Raw genomic sequence first — 18993 nt, 5'->3', positions numbered from 1 at the left:
CTATTCCATATTTTTTCCAAAGTCCACCTAAAATAGCACATCAATTTGCTGATTTTCTATCACAAGTTTTGCATCTTCAGACTAGACATGTTTAGTTTTTTGTCTTATTTCCAAACAAAATAAGGGAAAAATAAGCACACTTACCAGAAACTGAAGGCAACCATACACCAAAAGCATAATGAATAGTAACTGGTGTATTCTTACAAACTTTGTGTTTATATTAAAACAAATTTAGTCCTTTCTCTTCATTATTAAGCTAAAGAAAAAGAATACTATTTTTTCTCTTTGACAATGTGTGCATTACCAGAAAGTCATCCCAGTCCATGATCCAAATGCACAAATGCTGCAGCCTCTGCATAATCCAGTTCTATGCTCCACTTCCATTTATGCAATAAAATTCAACTAGTGGCCATGGAGTCTGTTCACACTGAAATGTCAGTGTGCATACTATGACTGGAGCAAGTTATTTGCTGAAAATATTGAAGATTATAAGAAGATTATTGAAGATTATAAATAATTGAAATACAGCAAAATCACAGGTAATAAATGCCTCAGCACTGCTTGAGAATGGGTTTTGAGTTCATTAATGAAAAAATTACTTGAAATAAAACTCTTTTCTTGCTAACTAATCCTTGTGAATTTAAGAATATGTAGGGATTTGTAAATTTAAAAACAAAGATGATTATTAGCATGGAAATAATAATGAGTTTATTTATTTTTAGCACAGAAGAACAAAGCTAATGCAACTATGATGATTGATGATCAGTGTGACAGGTCATCAGGAGAATCATTGCTGCCTGCTCAATCCTTTTCTTTTGAAGCAGATTTACTCAGAATACTAGCAGAAATAAGATTTATTAATGCAGAGGTAAATAAATTACACAACTGTCATTCATATTCATTTAGTTTTGTTTTATATACAAATCTTGAAGCACTGGAATTTTGAGTTTAGTTATTTTCTGTCTCCCTAGGAAGTAAAGGAAGAAGTGGTTTCATGAAGCAACCTTATCAAAATACTGTGGGAAAGTAACTGTAGCAATAGTTTTACTGCAGGTGCTGATGACACTTCATTGCAAGAGATTATACTGTAAATTTTTGACATCTGACATTACATTTCTGGATCCTTGAAGTTCCAGCATGACAGAAAAACTTATATATCTAAATAATGGGTTTTTCTCCATGTAATTATTTTGTAAAATTAGCTGTAGACAATTTTAAGCTTATGAAGTACTGATCTTTGTATTTCATATACTTGCACATGCCTGTACAGCAATTGAAAAAGCATTTTGTTTTTTTAAAATTTTTGAGGATGTAACAGCACTAATATGATGTCATAGTCTGTCTTTACAATAACCTGGGTAGGCAATTTATTTCTCTGTGTCTTTTCAGGCAACTGTTCATTTATTAAGATTGCAGGGAGTTAAACTGAATGATCATGCTGTACCTCCAGAAGCTGCGTATCAGTGTCATCCAGGATGTGTTTCATATCTTCCTGACAGTGATCCAGAATGGAAAACATACAGGTGCTTTTTTGTAATACATATCAAGACCAAGGAACTCTTAACTGATCTTTATTACCTGACACCCATGATAATTGCAAAAACTGTGTCTCCCTAGTAAAATTGTCAGCAGATTCTTAATTTTTGTAGGTAGTCATGGGAAACGGGGAAAAGATCTAAAAAAATAGTTTGAAATGTTTTTTCTTAGGTTTTTTTTTCATTCTGGAGTGTGGATTTTATTTTTCATTTAACATTTATTTTTCTGAAACTAGAATCTAGTGTTCCAAGCTGAAAAATTATTAAATTGTTGTATATTGACACTTAGATAATTAAATTCTCTATTTAAAAATATGTTTCCTCAAATCAAAAAGCTCTTTTTGTCTTGGTTTATAGCTCCTATACATATAATGATTTCATAGTACTGAATGCATAAGATGAATTGTTCCAGTTTGCAAATCTAGTGTGTTCCATCCAATCAACTGAAATGAATTTGGGAGAGTAGAATATGGCAAGTACTGTCTTTTACTAGTCTGACATGATTATTTCTTGCAAAGGAGAAGAAAGGGGAGAGATTTCTGAAGATGATGCTTAGACTTTCTGCTGTTCACATTCACAGTAATACCAGTGTTACTGTTACAGCGGTCATGTCCTGAGAGATCAGGATGGCAAAGTTGTGTCCCTTGGTCTGTTCATTAAATCTGAAAATTAAGTAAAGTTTCTCACACTGTCTGCTTGCAAATGTTCAGTAGAATGGGGAAAATTATAAACTGATTGAGCCAAGGGGCAAAGAAGATGGGAACTCTGTTCCAAAATTTGCTACTAGCTATTTTTGAGTTTACCTAATTAGATTAAAAACCCATAGGTAAAAAAGGACTTTGGTCTGGTAATCTGTCCTGTACCATTGGTGACATAGTAATACCCATTGTCAGTTTGTGCTTTTGAATTTATGACTTTGGAACCATGACAATTCTGTATGACAATTCAAGACTGTATTTTTTGTATTGTTTTTTTCAAAGTAATAGTACATTTTAATAATTAAGAAATAAAATAAATTTATTGAAAGAAAGTTATTGCATAACTGAAAAAATGTTATTCTATTTAAAATTATTACAGCCTTTTGAAGCACTTTGAGTGCAAAAACACTTGCAGTTTTGAGCAATAAAGATGCATGCTTAATTCTCAGATGGCATGCCTCACTTAGATATGTGTTCAAATAGAGCCTTGGCATGGTTATTTGATTTCTGGCACTGATAGGTGGATTCACACATGCATTTAAAACCCCGAACATGTGGATGAAACATAAACCATAGACAATGTTTCTTAAGCTAATAGCACTTGAACGTCAGAGACTACTCATTTTATGTTGATGCTACTTCCTCTTCTGAACCATCTTCTCTTTGAAATAAAATATAAGTCAGTGAATGAGAACTTAATAAACGCAACTGAAACGTAATTAAATTTTTGTTCTTGTTGTTGGTAGTACTGCATATTTAACCTTATGATAGAATTCCTTCTGATGTTGAACCTTTGGAATAACAGCTTCTTTATACTAATTTTATAGTTTGTGGATAGACAGCTTATCTTGGTATGCTATGGAAAACTTCCAACGTGCAGCTGAAATAGGACAAGAATTGAATGAAGCCTGGATTGTTCACAATGCTGTGGTGTATATCTTAAATTATAACAGACATGTGATTTCTTCAGGAAGACAGAGGGACATTATTGAGTATCTGCAGACTCTTCTTGGAGCCATCAAGACTGTTGGGCACGATGGGTAAATTGAGATGTTTGGATACGAACATACTCTTCTTTTCTAAAACACAGAAAATATTATTGCAAACATTGGAAGTCACTTTGTGCTGTGAAATATTTATTGCTGGCTTTCATTGGCAGTGAAAGAGCCTTGATATATATATAGAGTAGCTCAGGAGGTAAATGGTGAAAATTGTTAATCCTTTCTGTTTGTTCTTTGTTACTATACACTGTAAGCCACGCTAACTTTAGACCAATAAATATTACTTTCTCTTCAGTGTGGAACAGCAACATGTGCATGCAAAATAGCATTTCGTTAAGTTAGTCAGAAAATTGGGAAAATTCTCTTAGACTCTGAATTTGCACAACAGCTCAAAATGCATTTGCTTGCTGTGACTTCTCTGAACTTAAATTATTTTGTAAATGTAATTAATTGCAAATATTTCTAACCAGTGTAAGGTGATTACTACTGGTTCTGAAATAAAGGGAATGTGCTCATTAGTAGACCATGAAAATGGGAACATGGATTCCACAGGTTTAAAGAAATTCTGTTCTGCAGTGAATGCAATGGGAGAATGATCAACCACTGTGGAGCAGATACTTTAGTCAAAGTCTGACTATGGGCAAATTCCTAAATATTTTGGAACTTTGGTGGGAGTGACCTCATCACTAGGGAGAGTAATGACCAGAAGCAAAGATGTCTCTTTTAACAGTACTGGAGAATAAAATAAAAATTTCAGTTTTGTGCAGAAATGAACACCGATAATACATGCTTATTAATTTGGATACTTACATCCATATGTACTAGCAATGATGACCATAAAAAGTATGAAGGGCTTAGATTAGGATACTTTTTAGAAAAGAGTTGCTCTTTTCATATGAGAAAAAGAGAGTGAAAAAAATTGATGTTAACTGAAAATTGATTCTGGGTTTTTTAATTTTAATCATTAGACTGCTTTACCATCAGACAGGTGTTTTTTTTGTTTTTTTTTTTGGTAATATCCATAATTTTGCTTTCTATGAAAAACTAGATTTTCAACTAATGCTTACTTCTTGAAATCAATAACTTTATTCTTGCTTTTTATTTTGATCTGATGCAGTATGCACTTCTGATTTTTGTTTTCTTCTACAGAAGTACTGAAATTTTACTGATGTTATGTAATGCTTTGGCTCGAGGCCTAATTATTTCTTGGATTCCAAAGCCAAAACCTGCTGAGAAGATAAAAGATACAGCAATAGAGAGTAGCAGAAAAGCTGCAGCAAGGAAACAGGAAAAAGCAAATATCATCCAGTCTTTTGCAGTAGATCCAAGTGGACTTCCTGACATCAAAGCTGCCTTAGAGGTGCAAACCCCTAATTTTTTGTAGTTCCCTTTCATTCTGCTGTCATATATTACAGCAGAACAAATTCCTATAAATTCAAGAGTAGAAGTTTTTCAAAGAAAAAGCTACCTTCTTTTACAGGTACACTGCACACTGGAATTCCTTACCAACATGGGGCTGAGGACTGTAACTTCTATTTGTCTTGGGTTGACTTAAAGGAGATGTTGTTAGGCTTACAGATGCATGTGCAATAATCTAATAATAACTAATGGATAGCATGTTCCATACAAGAAACTTTCCACATTCTCCTGTATTTCACTTTTTTTTTTTTTCTTTTCTTGGTGTTTAGATTTGTGAATTTGCCCTAAATGCAATGACTGCAACCATACCTAATGGAAAAGTCTCTATTGCTGCACAACAACAAATCATTGCTACCTGGGTGAAAGCAAAGCAGTTAAATCAGCAGCAGATCAGACATCAGCCTGGGACTTGGGAGGAGGTATGATTGCCCTGAAATCCTGCATAATGTTGAAACTTCACAAAGAAAAGTTAAATTCATAGATTCATTTAATAATGACTGGAATGATCAAGGTACATTTTCTTCTGTATATTTGATCAAAATGTAAAAAGAAATTTTGTTTGTAGCTCCTAACAGAGCAAATTTTTCACACTGGGCATAGCAGTGAGTCTACATTTCCTAACTCTTCCTTACACTGTTAGCTGCCATGGTGATGTTTGTCATATGATGACTGGTGAGCAAAATTGATTTTGAATTCATAAATGTAAAATAATAAAATGACTGCATTAAAAGTGTTAAGAAAAATCAGCTATATTAATGTCAACATTTACTATGACCTCTTCATATATATAGATTATAGATTTAGTATGTTGGAAAGAAATATTTAATTATTATATTTTTATTTTATAGTGTCTATAAAACTGGAAACCCTCAGTGGCATATGAAATTTACCTTCATTATATTGTTGATATGGGCTTTTAGTGTTGAAACTAGTAGTTCAGAGTTCACAATGTTAATTAAAAATGTATACTAAAAAACAACCATTTTAAGGACACAGTAGAGAACAGCAATTGCTAAAAGCAAATGGAGGCTTTCTATTATTATTAATACTACTATTATTATTATTATTACTATTATATCTCAATAATGTCCTTAATAATATTATCTTGCAAAAAATCTCTGAATGTGATTTGTTTTATTTCTGCTTAGAATAATGATGAAGCACAAAATCCTCTGGCAAGAATTCTTGTTGGTCTGGAAATGTATTCATGTAATGGCTTGGGTCTCATGGATTTCACTGTTCCTAGCTTATCCCAGGTATTTAGGGTTTTTTTATAAGCTCTTAAGTTTTAAGAAATTGTGTACTATTAATTGGATTTCAAATTCAATTTTCAATAGAGTTTAAATTATTTTTGAAACTTTTATTACACTCTTATTTTCTTTAACCAAGAGAACAAATATTTATAACAGGAAGGAGATTTTTGTGAAAGAATAATTTTATTTATCCAAATACCAGCTACCATTAGACTGTAAATATTTGGTTTATACTTATGTTTCTCTAGCAAATTGTTTCAGGAATCATCAGATAAGCATAATGGGTTCAGGTGAATTCTGTACAGAACCATACTTCTAACATTTCATTTTTTTTCTGGAGAAAACTTAATAGAAGCTTAAAGTTGTTTAGGTTAGAAAAGCCCTCTGAGACCATGGAGTCCAACTGTTCCCCCAGCACTGCCAAGGTCACCAAGTGCCACATCCACACGATTTTTAAATTCATCCAGGGATGGGGACTTCCTTTTAGTGAAGGAATTTTCCCAATATCCAACCTAAACCTCCCCTGGTGCAACTTGAGCCTGTTTCATCTTGTCCTGTCACTTGTTACCTGGGAAAAGAGACTGACCCCTCCCTGGTTCCAGCCTCATTTCAGGTAGTTACAGGGAGGTTTGGGTTTGTATTAGAAGCATTCAACATTTCAACAGAAAATTTCATGTTATAGTCAATTCACTTTTGACAGTTGCAAGGTAGAACACAACTACACTTGGGTACTGTTGATTGACTGTCTGAAATAAAACCAGCAGCTTGCCAGGACAATCACGAAACTATTACTAACAATTAGGAACTGGGTCCTTATGAATATATAGGTATCTAATTTAGCTGGTCTACAGATTTATGTGAAATATTAAGAGTTAACTTCAGCTATCACTTCACTGGTGCAGTTTTGTATTGTAGGGTTGTAGTATCATCATTCAGATCAATTCATTAACAACTACCACTACCCTAAAAAGGTGGAACTTTGACATGTACAAAAGAAATGAAAATGAAAATTTAGATCCTGTAATCAAACCATATATGAAACTATCTGTAACTATCTATATATATGTATGTATGTTTAGGTCAGAAAAAACTTCTAAGATTATGGAGCCCAAACTCTCCTAAGCTGCCATATATATATAACAGCATACACAGCAACTACTTATTACAATTACTGATTGTTGCAAAACCACTTCTATATCCCATTCTTAATTTCAGCTTAACTAAAATGGGCTCTGAGTTTTGAAAGTCTTATTCCACTGGTTTTTGAAAGATGACTGAGGACATAGAATAAGTCCTGGCAGACACTTCTGGCCAAAAGGTGTGCACAATTATACCCGGATTGTACACACTATGTTAATCCTTACTACATGGTGAATGAGGCCTCTCAATTGTATATTTTGATTATACTTGTAGCTCTTTCATTTCCTAGATGGCTTTATCATATCACATACTTGTTCCATGCCTAGGTGGGTTGTAAGGAAGATACAGCTATAAGCATGTAATTACTGTAGAAAAAAGCATATAAAGCTCTGAAATTTTAACTTTTTTTTTTTTTTTAATCCTAGTTACTGGATTTGACTTTAGAGTGCAGTTGGTCAGATTCCTTGATGGAATTGCAGACGCTGACACGACTTACATATTTTGCGTATGTATCACAAGACTATGAAAGAGTGATGACTTGTTCCAAAAGGGTCTTGGAATCAGATGGGAATTTTGTCCTCAACAGAAATATTAAGAAATATGGCATGTAAGTGCATAGAATTTCATATGATATGGTAATATTCTTGAACTTAATTTTGAATTAAGAAGGTAAATTTATCTGGTCACATAACCAAAAAAGGAAGAATATTTTTTCCAAAAAAATTGTGCAGTGACAGCTGAAAACAAAAGGCAGTGGGAGATGCAGATTGTAGCTCTGGACCCCCTTCAGATAGATGAAGCTTGCTATCCAAGGGAATCAGAAGCTTGTATATCTCTGTGTTTGGGTGTCTCCTCAGGAGCGCTGCTGCTCTGAAATTATCTCTGGCAATCATAGTATTTTGATTCTTTTATAATCTCTAAGCAGAAAATAGCTGATTGTACTTCTTTTGGTGGAGCAAATTGCTTTCAGTGCTCATCTGGCTCTAATACCTGAAGAGCAAACCAAGTTATCTTAATATTAAATAGATTGTTTCAGAACTTCACATGAATTCAGAGACTACTTGCTGTACATGTAGCAATCCGCAAGCTGGTGGAAGATGAAATGTTTGACTGCGCAGTCATGAGCTGGCAGCGCTGTTTCCAGAGCGCGGAGCGCAGCGCGTCCCGCTGACCAAGCGCGAGTTGCGCTCGGGCGCTCCGGGGCCGCGCCCGGTTCGCTCCTGCTGTGGGCAGGGCGCCCTCTGGCGGACACAGGCCGCGCCTGCAGGCGGCGCTGCCAGGGCGCGCCCCGCGCCGCTGCGGGCGGCGCTCGGTACCCGACACAGAAAACTCCTGCACATCCTAGTCCTTCTTCGATTACTAAGTCGCTATTAATCAGTAGTATTAACCAGTGGTGTAAATTTATTTGTGTATTAAGTTTTAACTGATTAACTCTGGAACTGAAATCTACATCGTTTTCTTCTACATGTAGTAGAGTAGGATTCATATCAATTTCTCAAGAGCCCTGGGCATACTCTACCAGACACAAGCATGACAAATCCCAAAATAAAGTATCAAAAATTGTCTCATTTTCCTCTGTTTTTAATTGCTTGGTGTATAAGTTTGACTTTAGCCTAATTTTTTTTTATGTACAATAGTGAAAAATAGGGAAAATTTTACAAATCTATGTTCTTTCCTTGCTGAATATAGGTAATAATTTTTTAAAAATCTGATTTCACTGTTATTTTCATTAGAGGTGTGAAAAAGATATTTTAGTCTACCTTTTTAAAAAATATTTCGTTTTTGAAATATTATCTAATTATAAAAGAAAACTCAATAAAAGGATTTGTAACTTCCTAAGCAAAGGACATCTATATATCATCTATATTGAATATGTCATTAATAGGAATTGGTATGATCTTAGCCTGTAAGACTTAGCACTTCTTGAAATATTTGCCTTTATGCAGGCTTGGTAACACAGTGAGACAAGAAATGTTAAGCATTACAGCCTGTATACAAGGAAAGAGCATAATGGAGAATTTGTCTGGAAGAAAAGATCTGCGTGTAGCAGCATCAAAAACTTTTGTTCAGAGTGCCAGGTATGTTTTATGTTGAGAGAAAACTAACATAAAACAGATCTAAAACTTAATTACAGTTTTGGGGATCATCATATTTTCTCCCAAGATGGATAAAAATCAACATAGTTGTGAGCTGAAGTCTTTAACAAAGGATTTGACAAATTTTTGCACTTCAGTAAATTTATCAACTACTTTCCACATAGCTGACCTTGTAGTGTCATAGAATCATACCATCCTCAGAAAGGATCTAGTTCAGACTCCTGCTCAAAGCAGGGCCAGTCCAGGGCTTTATCCAGTCTGGCTTTGAAAATCTCAAGGAATGGAGACACCCAGCTTCTGTGAATAACCTGCTCCACTGAGTGGCTGTACCCATGGAGGCCATTTCTGAACCTTTCTCATTTTAACTTATGCCTATTCTTGCTTGTCCTGCCATTCACCGGGAAGAGCCTGACTGTTGTTTCTCAATAACTTTGTTAGGTTTTTGAGAAACTTCCCCTTGTTAGGTCTCCCAGAGCCACCTCTTCAACTAGCCCTCTTCTCAAGGCAAGTGCAGCCCAGTACTGGATCATCTCAGTGGCCCTTTACTGAGCTCCTTGTGGTTTCTCCATGTCCGGCATATACTGGGTGGCCTAGAACTGGATATAGCAGTCTAAATGTGATCTAAAAAGTGCTGTCTAGGGGGTGATCATATTGACAGTTTAAAAAACCTGCTTTTTTAAAAACAGTAGCACTATTCAATTGGTGATTACATTACATCAATCTAAAATTTTTCACCAAAATGCCAAGCTTTTTCTCACTCAGATGAGAACTATGTTGTGTCACAATCTGGAGGATTATTAACTTTTATTAAATCAAAGTATCATTTGCAGAAATATGCTCAAAGCAATTTGAAAGCAGCTAGTGGCATTTGGGGCATATTCTTGTGTTACAGTAGTACTGTACTATGCAAAATCCACAGTATAGTAATAATTTTTATGGTTTTTGGTTTTTTTTAGAATGAGAAATTAATGTAATAGGAAGCCAAAAAAAGGTATATTATTCCAATGAGAACATCTTGAGGAGGTTTCTGCTATTGTTTAAATGAATACTCTTAAACTAAGATTACGTAGAAATACAGTAAAATCATTAATATGTTACTTATTTTTTCCTAGTTCTGCTGAGTGTGTGAAATTGTTTGGTATATAAAAAATGGAAAATTGCTTTTCCATGAAGCTCTTATGCTAAGTCCTCATTGCTGAAGTGATCCATAGATTACATAGCTAAACCCAAATGTTCCTAGAAGTAAAAATTTTTATTATAGCTAAAGTGTGGCTGTTTTCCCTTATAAAGTTCTACTTCCCTTTCTTCAGGCATGCAGGTGAAGCTGGAAATTATTCCCTTGTAATGTTTGCAGCTAGGCACTTTTGGAATGCATGTTTACCTTTGCTAGCCTCACCACATGACAGAGAACAGTTTAAAGAACTTACCACAATTATTCTTAAGAATATTATTAAAGCAGAATCTAAAAACAAACAGGTAAGAATTTCTAATAGGTATTGCTTGTTTTTATTGATTGGTGCTGATGGTAAAGGAACTTAAAGATACCTTTCCTAAGAGGCAAAAGTGACTTATTTGTCATAAACACATTTCTGGTTTCTTACCTGTCATATAATCTTGTTTCTTACCTCACATAATCTTGTATTCCATTTGGTGATTCTTCTGGTTTTGGGCAATTGTCAAACTCACAACGGTTTTCTGCAATGTAATTTGCTTTCTGATTTTCACTGTAGTGTTTCACTTCATTAAACTTGCAAGAAAGAATTTTTAGAAAATATTCAAAACTCAGAAGAAAAGCCACTTCTGGCAAGTATTTCAAATTTTCACAAGTGAAGAGTGGAGCCTGCATTAGGCAGGGGTGTAGGCAGACAGCTCTGTAGGATCTCTGCCAATCTCAGCTGCTCTGAGACTCTCTGAGAGTACTTCAGGATTTAATGTTATTTAATGAGTGATTTAATATTACTAAGTCTCGTTATTTCTGTATTGATTTTGTAGTATAGGACTCACTGTGGAGAAATGCCTGTGGCTTTCATCTGGTCAAGAAACTATTTAAGTTACAGGTTACTATTTATATCAATGATATAGACTGGTTCACTGACAAAACAGAAATTTGATTATACTTAGAGATATATGCAAACTGAAAGACAAAGGTGTTTTTTGTGTTTTGTTTTGGTTTTTTTGTGTTTGTATGTTTGGTTTTTTTTTTAAGGAAAAGAAAGATACATGTCCTTTGCATCAGTGGACTACAAAGGATTTTCAAAATACTGGATTATCAGTTGGATGCTTTCTTCCAGGCATGTTCTTCCTTCTGTTGATTTGGTAATAAAAGAAAACCCAGTCTTTTGTAATCATTATTCTAATTATGCAGTATATTAATAAATCATTTGAATGTACTTCAAAGGTACTGAGGAAGATCTGATGTTAAGAACCTCCTTATATGGTCTATTATTCCACATCTATGCTGATAAAGCTGACTGGGAGACAGCACTAAAAGTCCTGGATGAAGCTATTCAAGTTTTGCCTCAGACAAGATACAAACTGTAAGTTAGTTGACTTATTTTTATTAAAATAAGCATTTTGATTTTTAAGAAGTATAAAACTCCGGAGTATTTTTGCATTTTATATGCATTGGGAAAGTATTATGATTACTTTGAAGCAGCCTGTCCTTACAATACAAAACATTCTTGTGTCTTTTCCATGAAAAAGGCACACAGGGGCAACGCTTTCTATCATTAATTTGCTAGTAATATTTGTAAGTATAATTTTAAAAAAACTTATACAAAAGCAGTATCTTACTTCCCAAGCAAATAGATGCATGAAATGTGGCTATACAGCAGAAGCTTTAGTTTTCCTAACTGCAAACTCATCTTCACTAAATGGAAACAAAATTTTCTAGGATATTGTTTACATAATCTTACCTGAGTTGGTTTCATGCCCTTTTATGCTAGTTTATAAACTTTGCATCTTTGTACTATACAGATACGAACAAGTATATGTGTCCTACTCACAAAGTAACTTCACAGGTACACATGCAAGTATTTTGTAATTTGTTTGATCTTTTCTCTAGCCTGATTTTCAAACTTATGGCTACAGTGAGGGCAGGATCAGGATGCAATTTTATGACGGCCATTCAGAAAGTCAGTCATGAAAGTGAAGATTACTTGTCACAGATGTGGCGACACTTGGTGACAGTCTCCAGAAGTATTGTTGGACAGTTAAGCTGTTTTCAAAATGCGATCATTGCTTTGCAGGTTTGTCAGTTCTTACTGCTTGTTCCCATGCTGATAGAATAGAACTGCAATTCCTGATTGGGTAGGGAGGCCATATATTTGGCCATTGCCTTTTATAATTTAGAGATTACTCTTCAGTAGGAAAATTCTCTATGGTTGAATCTTTATATACGGTAAAATTGTAGTTGAGTTCTGTCAAAGAAAAATGTCTGAGAATAACAAGTGGTTTTAATAAAATGAAGATTTAACTCATAGTGGACTTTTCTGTTACATTCTGTTTATCATAATTCTGATTATGTGATGACAATAAAACTGCTTGATGTCAAATTATTATTTTTTGCTTCTTTTAAGACTACATGAAACTTTAGAATATAATTTTGATGGTTTAAATAAACAAATACAAATTAACTCCCCCTTTATTACTTTTATAGAAACAAGAAGATGAATGGCAGAGAGTTGATTACCTGATGGAATTTGCTGAATGCTTATATTGTAATCAGTTTCCCCTCAATGATGCTATTAAACCTCTGGAGTGGGCAGTAGATCTTCTGCTTTGTATGAAATTCCCTATGCAATCCTCACAAGAGGAAGGTATGTAATGGGTGTTTCTCCTTCAGAGCAATTTCTCAGCAGGATACACAAGTGAGATTTTAAATATGCAGCTTAGTTATCAGAAGGAAAGGCACAAGCTTGCTTGTATTTTCTCATGCACTTACTGTCATTTATTCAATGCAAGTTCAGTATATCTGTGAATTCTGTGTTATGCTGTGGAGAATTATCCTCAGTCTTTTGATATAATATGATACTGCTCCCCTCTGACACAGGGATTCTTGACATGTGAGATGCTACCAGAAAACAGTGCTGGACAGTGTTTCAAGTGAATTCTCATGGAGGGACAGATGAAATTGGAAGGAAATAGCTTCTATGCCAAGATTTGGGTACCTAAGTCCATTACCTTTTCCTTGGCTTTATCTTAGCATTAATTTTTCAAAAATGACCTTCAAAGGGATGTATGGCTTCAAGAACTTTGTAACTGTAAAAATTCTTTACTCCTTTCACACAAATATCCACTTGTACTGGTGTGACCTTGATGACTTATTTGGATAAGATACGCCAATATTTGTTTGGGAAAAGAAGTATCTGATTTCTGGAACCATACTGTCCTGTGTGGCATGATTTGCTCTGCTGGGTTTTATTTTGTGTGGATAGATGACATAGATCAGACAAGTACTTCTGGTGTTTTCATTGAGAAAGATAAATATGCAGGGTCTCTATCACACAGTTGATTAGTAACAGTAGCAACATACTGTTCATACTTTTCTGTTAGTGGTTTTTTTAAAAGTCCTGTGGTGATTTAAGTTTTCACAGAATTCACAGAATTGGATGGAAGAGACCTTCAAGATCATCAAGTCCAACCCATGCCCAAACACCTCAACTAAGCATGACACTGAGTGCCACATCCAGTCTTTTTTTAAACACATTCAGGGATGGTGACTCCACCACCTTCCCAGGCAGGCCATTCTAGAACTTTATCACCCTTTCTGTAAGAACTTTTTCCTAATATCCAACCTATATTTTCCTTGGTGCAGCTTGAGGCTGTGTCCTCTGGTTCTGTCAGTGCTGCCTGGAGAAAGAGACCAACCACACCTGAGCACAGCCACCTTTCAGGGGATTGTAGAGAGTAATAAGGTCACCTCTGAGTCTCCTTTTCTCCAGGCTGAACATGCCTAGTTCCCTCAGTCGTTCCTCACAGGACTTGTGTTCCAAGCCCCTCACCAGCCTCACTGCCTCCTCTGGACACACTCGAGTGTCAAAATGTCCTTCCCAAACTGAGGGGAAAGAACTGGACATGGCACTTGAAGTGTGGCTTTACCAGTGCCGAGTACAGGGGGAGAATGACCTCCCTGCTCCTGCTGGCCACACCATTCCTGACACAGGCCAGGAGCCATTGGCCTCCTTGGCCACCAGGGCACACTGCTGGCTCATGTCCAGCCGCTATTGACCAGTGCCCCCAGGTCCCTCTCTGCCTGGGCACAGAGCAGCCACACCGTCCCCAGCCTAGAGCGTTGCAGGGGCTTATTGTGGCCAAAATGCAGGACTGGGCACTTGGACTTGTTAAACTTCATCCCATTAGACTCTGCCCATCCTTCCAACCATTCCAGGTCTCCCTGCAGAGCCCTCTGACCTTCCAACAGATGGACACACACTCCCAGCTTAGTGTCATCTGCAGATTTACTAATGAAAGGCTCAATCCTCTCATCCATGTCATCAATGAAAATATTGAACAGAGCTGGCTCAGCACAGAGCCCTGAGGGACACCACTGGTGACTGTCCCCAGCTGGACACAGCACCACTCACCACCATCATGGCCATACCGGCTGGCCATCCAGCCAGTTCTGAACACAGCCAAGAGAGTTTTTTTTATTAGTTCTGTAATCCAACCAGTTTCACCAGTTTGCTTATGATTACTATCCTTATACCACTTAAGTTTCAAGAAAATCTTTGCAAAGATCTTAATGGAAACTCAAGTAACGTAATAAGGGAAATTAGATTCAAATATAAAACAGCCCAGGTTGGAAGGAACCTCAAAAGATCGTCTCGTCCAGCCTTTTGCAGATTTAATTTCTCTATCAGGCTTACATAATTTATTATACAGAACTGTTACACTGTCTATTGAAAACACGGCACAAGTAGCATTGCATCACTTTAACAAGAACATCTTTAGCAGATAGATTTCCATTTTTCTTTTTTTCCTCTAAATATTTGCATTTTCAATTCAGAAATTTTAACTTTTAAATACATGTTTTCAATGCTGTCACTGTGAGCATGTGTTTGCTGTTTTTTTTTTTAACAGAAAGCAATGCTATACCAAAATTTTTGCTTATAGAAAATACTAAGGTGGACAGTGGAGCAAATGGTACCATGCCCCAGATGAATTTGGAAGATTTGAGCAATATTAAACAACTGGAAGCTTTGTTTAGAGCACAGACATTAATGGCTTTATTTTCTGGTCATGGTTCTTCTTTTCATCAGCAGCACTGTTTGATGGCATATGCCTGTATCATCCGTATCTGGCAGGTGAGATCATATGAAATTATATGTTGTGCTGTGTTATTATAATGTGGCCAGTATATTTCACATTTCCTTGTATAATTATGGTAGCAGTTATTCATTTGGTGTTTAACTTTGCCCTTAGAGTTTTCTGTTTTATGGTGCAGTTAGTGTATTTTCTCAGTTTTAAGGATTAAACAAGAAAATTGTTTCTCTCAGGAAAATGGAGAAGAAACATTAAGGATAAAAGCAGTGGGCCATGGTTTCTCAGGCGTCTGTTCATATTTTTTATGCTATAGGTTCTCAAATTTTGTATTCTCAGTAGTGGCAGAATACATACTGAAGACATTTCTGGCGGTTCTGAAGGTGAACCTTCATGAAATTGAATCTAAAGGACTATAATTTGACTGAAAGGGATTGTAGAGGCTGGCAGTGTTCAATGATTGATTTCTCTAATTACTTTTTCATAGTTAGAGCACTTCAAATCAATCAAATTTACTTCACTTCTCATAGATATGCCCAATTGAAATGGCTATTCAGAATCACAGCAACGATCATAGGAAAATAATTATATGTTGAGTAGAGTAAATATTTGAAGGGACTAAATATGTACTTGATAATAGTAATGCAACAAATCATTTTAGGAACAGTCTCAGTTGGGACCTACCAAGTAGATTGGTAAGCTATGACTTGTGTATAATTTTATTCCAATTAGAAGTGAAAGCTGGCAATTTGCTACCACTTAATTGTGGTAATTATGAGCAAGAATTTAAAATAAAATAAAAATCAGTTTAACATGTGATGTGAAACAGGAATTTGCAAAATAAAAATAGAATATTGATGTTTTCATATTTACACAAGCATAGCTTTTAATATCCAGCCCTTGACTGTGCATCTTTCTAGGGGAAAAAACTAGCTGAAAAGAGTACTACTGTTTGAATAAGCTATTAAAACTAAGAGTTAATGCTGCCATCAGTGCCAGTTGTAAGATAATGGTAGTAATTCTAAGAATCATATTAACAGCTGAACAGTATTGTGAGAAAAGGAATAACAATGTGGTATTAAAGGAATTAAAGTGGTACAGTATACCTTGTTTTGGCTTTACAAAGTAAAGCCGACCTGACTGCAGACATCCACTTAAAAGCAGGCTCTTTAGTGTTAGGATTCCATAAATAACTCAGTAGAAGATCTTAAAACATTCTCTGAAAAAATCAGATGCCTCTGACTTTTTAAAAATATGATACCTTTAATTTGAAATTTAAATTTGTTTTGTGTATCTAACATTATTTTTTGATTCATATTTTGTATTTTACTCTTGATTCCTCCAGCAAAACGTATTAGTCTTCTCAAATTAATGTGGCTTTTGGTTTTATTTTTGTTGCTGCTTTTGGTTGGTTTCTGTTTATTTGGTTTTGGTTTTGTTGTTGTTGGGTTTTTTTGTTTCTTTTTAATTTTAGGTAAGATTAGAATCTTGCTTGTACAGAGAAAGTTTTGATTTATTCTTTTGTATGCTTAAATATTTAGAAATTTCTTTTATATAATATTCAGTATTAGCATTGTAAAAGACTGACCCAGAAAGAGTACAGAGTGATTCTGCCATCTTGCAGATTACTTCCTTGTAAAATTCATCCCTTGTAGAAAATTAAGCTAGTTAGACTAATAGTTTGGGAAAAAAAAAAAAAAAAGGGTTTTTGCAACCATAAACGTTAAAGAAAAGTAGTAGTAGTATTTATCCCAGGGATGATCTTGTCTTTTGACAGTTCTGCTGCTTAATTGCATTGTCATGATCATCCTAAATGCTTGTGCAAAAAACTCAAGCATCCAGGAGTCTCTGAGATTGCTATTTATTGCTATTTTACTAAAGAAAACTGTTATGCAAGCAGAATATGATATGCAACAATTGTTAATAGTTGTAGATAGTGACTTGCAGTGGATAATAACTATTACTGGAAACTGAGATTATTATTGTTATTAATATTGCAGATTGAAAATAATTAACCATAATTATTTGATTATCTAGGTGTCATTGTCTGCATCAGGGATTATTACAAAAGCATTCTCAAAGACTTCACAACATACAAGTCCTCAGAAAGTGCAGTCAAAAACTCCTAAGAAAGACAAGGACAAAAAGAAAGAGAAACAAGTAAGACCCACTTTTCAGTGGAATTAAAACAGCTCTCTGTTTCTAAGAGATGTTTCCCTGGGCTCATTTGGTGAATAGTTCAGATGCTTTACTGTACCAACTCTCATAACCTGGGAAGAATTTCTGTGTGAATCTGTGGATCATTCCTTCACTCTTGATCATAGTCTTGACAGGTCATGAATTTACAAATACTTTTTCTTTTGTTTGTTGCCTTGGTTAAGATGCTGCTGTTTTGCAAAACCCAGTCTAGAGATCCAAAATCCACCCCAAACCTGACAAAACTTCAAAGGACATTAAGTAAATGTATTCATTTTTTTAGCTGAACATTTAATACCAATAGGATTGTTAATTTGATTTCATAAGTGGTCTTGTTTTTATTATAGGTTGAAGTTTCTAAATTGAGAGAATCAGTTGACACCTTACCAGCAAATGTGGAAGAATGGGCCCAGTATGACTGTCCCAATGAAATCAGATATACTTTTAAACAGAAAAGAAATAGTTATGGTATTCACTGGGATAATTTCCCAAAGCCGGTAAGTATACTCCTTAAAAATCTAGAGCATTTACTATTTAGGAGAAAATCAGAGAAAATGGATTCATTTTAGTTTTACTTTACTTTTTCTGTCTGTATATTTTCAGACAGCTGTCCCAAATACTTTTGTATTGCAGTATTCATTAATACTTCAAGAGGTGTTAGCCTGTCTTCTGCATGCTGAAATGAAGTTAACTTAGAGAAGACATTTACCAGCTTTCTGTGTACCTTGCTGCTCTTTCAGCTAGAAAATGTCTTTCTGTTTTTTTCAGGTTTATTTTGGAACTGAAGATGTAATCATTAATTTAAAATTTATTTTCTACAAAATTATGTTTATACTGACTGAATTTTAAAAAATTTCTTTTCAGACTTGCACTTTGTATTTTATGGACCTTTTATCAAAAGAACTACAGAAAATTTTTTGCCCCCACTTAATTCTTCCAGTCTTTCAGCTAGCTGAAGTTATTGCTAGTGAAGTTCTGGAATGTAGAAGTCTGTCTGATCTCTATCACCTTCGGTTTGTATCCTTTATTTATTTTAAATAAACTGAATGGAGTAGATAATCCATTAATATTTCACCAAGTAGTAACAAGACTTTTTGTGACTTACTCTTTTTTATATTTGTAATGGTTTTTTATTTATTTTCCTTTCTTTTTTATGCATTTAATAGAATTTTGGTGAATAGATCTGTGGGATTCAAGCCATTGAATTTATTATTATGAAAAAGGATTTCCCATATGGAAAGCATATGAGATTATGAAGCCATGCCACATTCATATGAAAAATTTTTGAATTATTATCATCTAAAGGAAAAAAGCAAAGTCAAAAATTTAAGTTTCTATGCAAGTTTTATCTATTAAGTATTCAAAAGGCAGACTCCCTATTTGCATCAAAAATA

At 34.9% G+C, this 18993-nt stretch overlaps 1 protein-coding gene across 11 annotated transcripts in view; it reads left to right on the top strand.

Annotated features, from left to right (window-relative positions):
- Positions 1-18993, top strand: part of CFAP46 (cilia and flagella associated protein 46) — a 67444-nt gene that overhangs the window by 19640 nt on the left and 28811 nt on the right. For 10 of the 11 annotated variants that reach the window (XR_014956212.1, XR_014956213.1, XR_014956211.1 and 7 more), the window contains 17 exons: positions 723-868; positions 1363-1523; positions 3061-3273; positions 4384-4594; positions 4923-5072; positions 5802-5909; positions 7472-7653; positions 8993-9124; positions 10453-10618; positions 11349-11433; positions 11541-11679; positions 12207-12390; positions 12801-12960; positions 15224-15447; positions 17441-17563; positions 17947-18096; positions 18464-18612. Coding sequence is in view for 8 of the 11 variants with exons in the window: in XM_085583043.1 (XP_085439169.1) it covers positions 723-868; positions 1363-1523; positions 3061-3273; positions 4384-4594; positions 4923-5072; positions 5802-5909; positions 7472-7653; positions 8993-9124; positions 10453-10618; positions 11349-11433; positions 11541-11679; positions 12207-12390; positions 12801-12960; positions 15224-15447; positions 17441-17563; positions 17947-18096; positions 18464-18612 (2683 nt within the window). In the remaining 3 variants the exon portion in view is untranslated. The remainder of the gene's footprint in view (positions 1-722; positions 869-1362; positions 1524-3060; positions 3274-4383; positions 4595-4922; positions 5073-5801; positions 5910-7471; positions 7654-8992; positions 9125-10452; positions 10619-11348; positions 11434-11540; positions 11680-12206; positions 12391-12800; positions 12961-15223; positions 15448-17440; positions 17564-17946; positions 18097-18463; positions 18613-18993) is intronic. The other variant, XM_085583042.1, reaches the window with a different exon arrangement.

This window comes from Lonchura striata, chromosome 6 (genome assembly GCF_050655825.1).
Source record: "Lonchura striata isolate lonStrDom1 chromosome 6, ASM5065582v1, whole genome shotgun sequence".
In the NCBI taxonomy this organism is placed as follows: Eukaryota; Metazoa; Chordata; class Aves; order Passeriformes; family Estrildidae; genus Lonchura; species Lonchura striata.
This window is presented reverse-complemented; position numbering and strand designations above follow the sequence as displayed.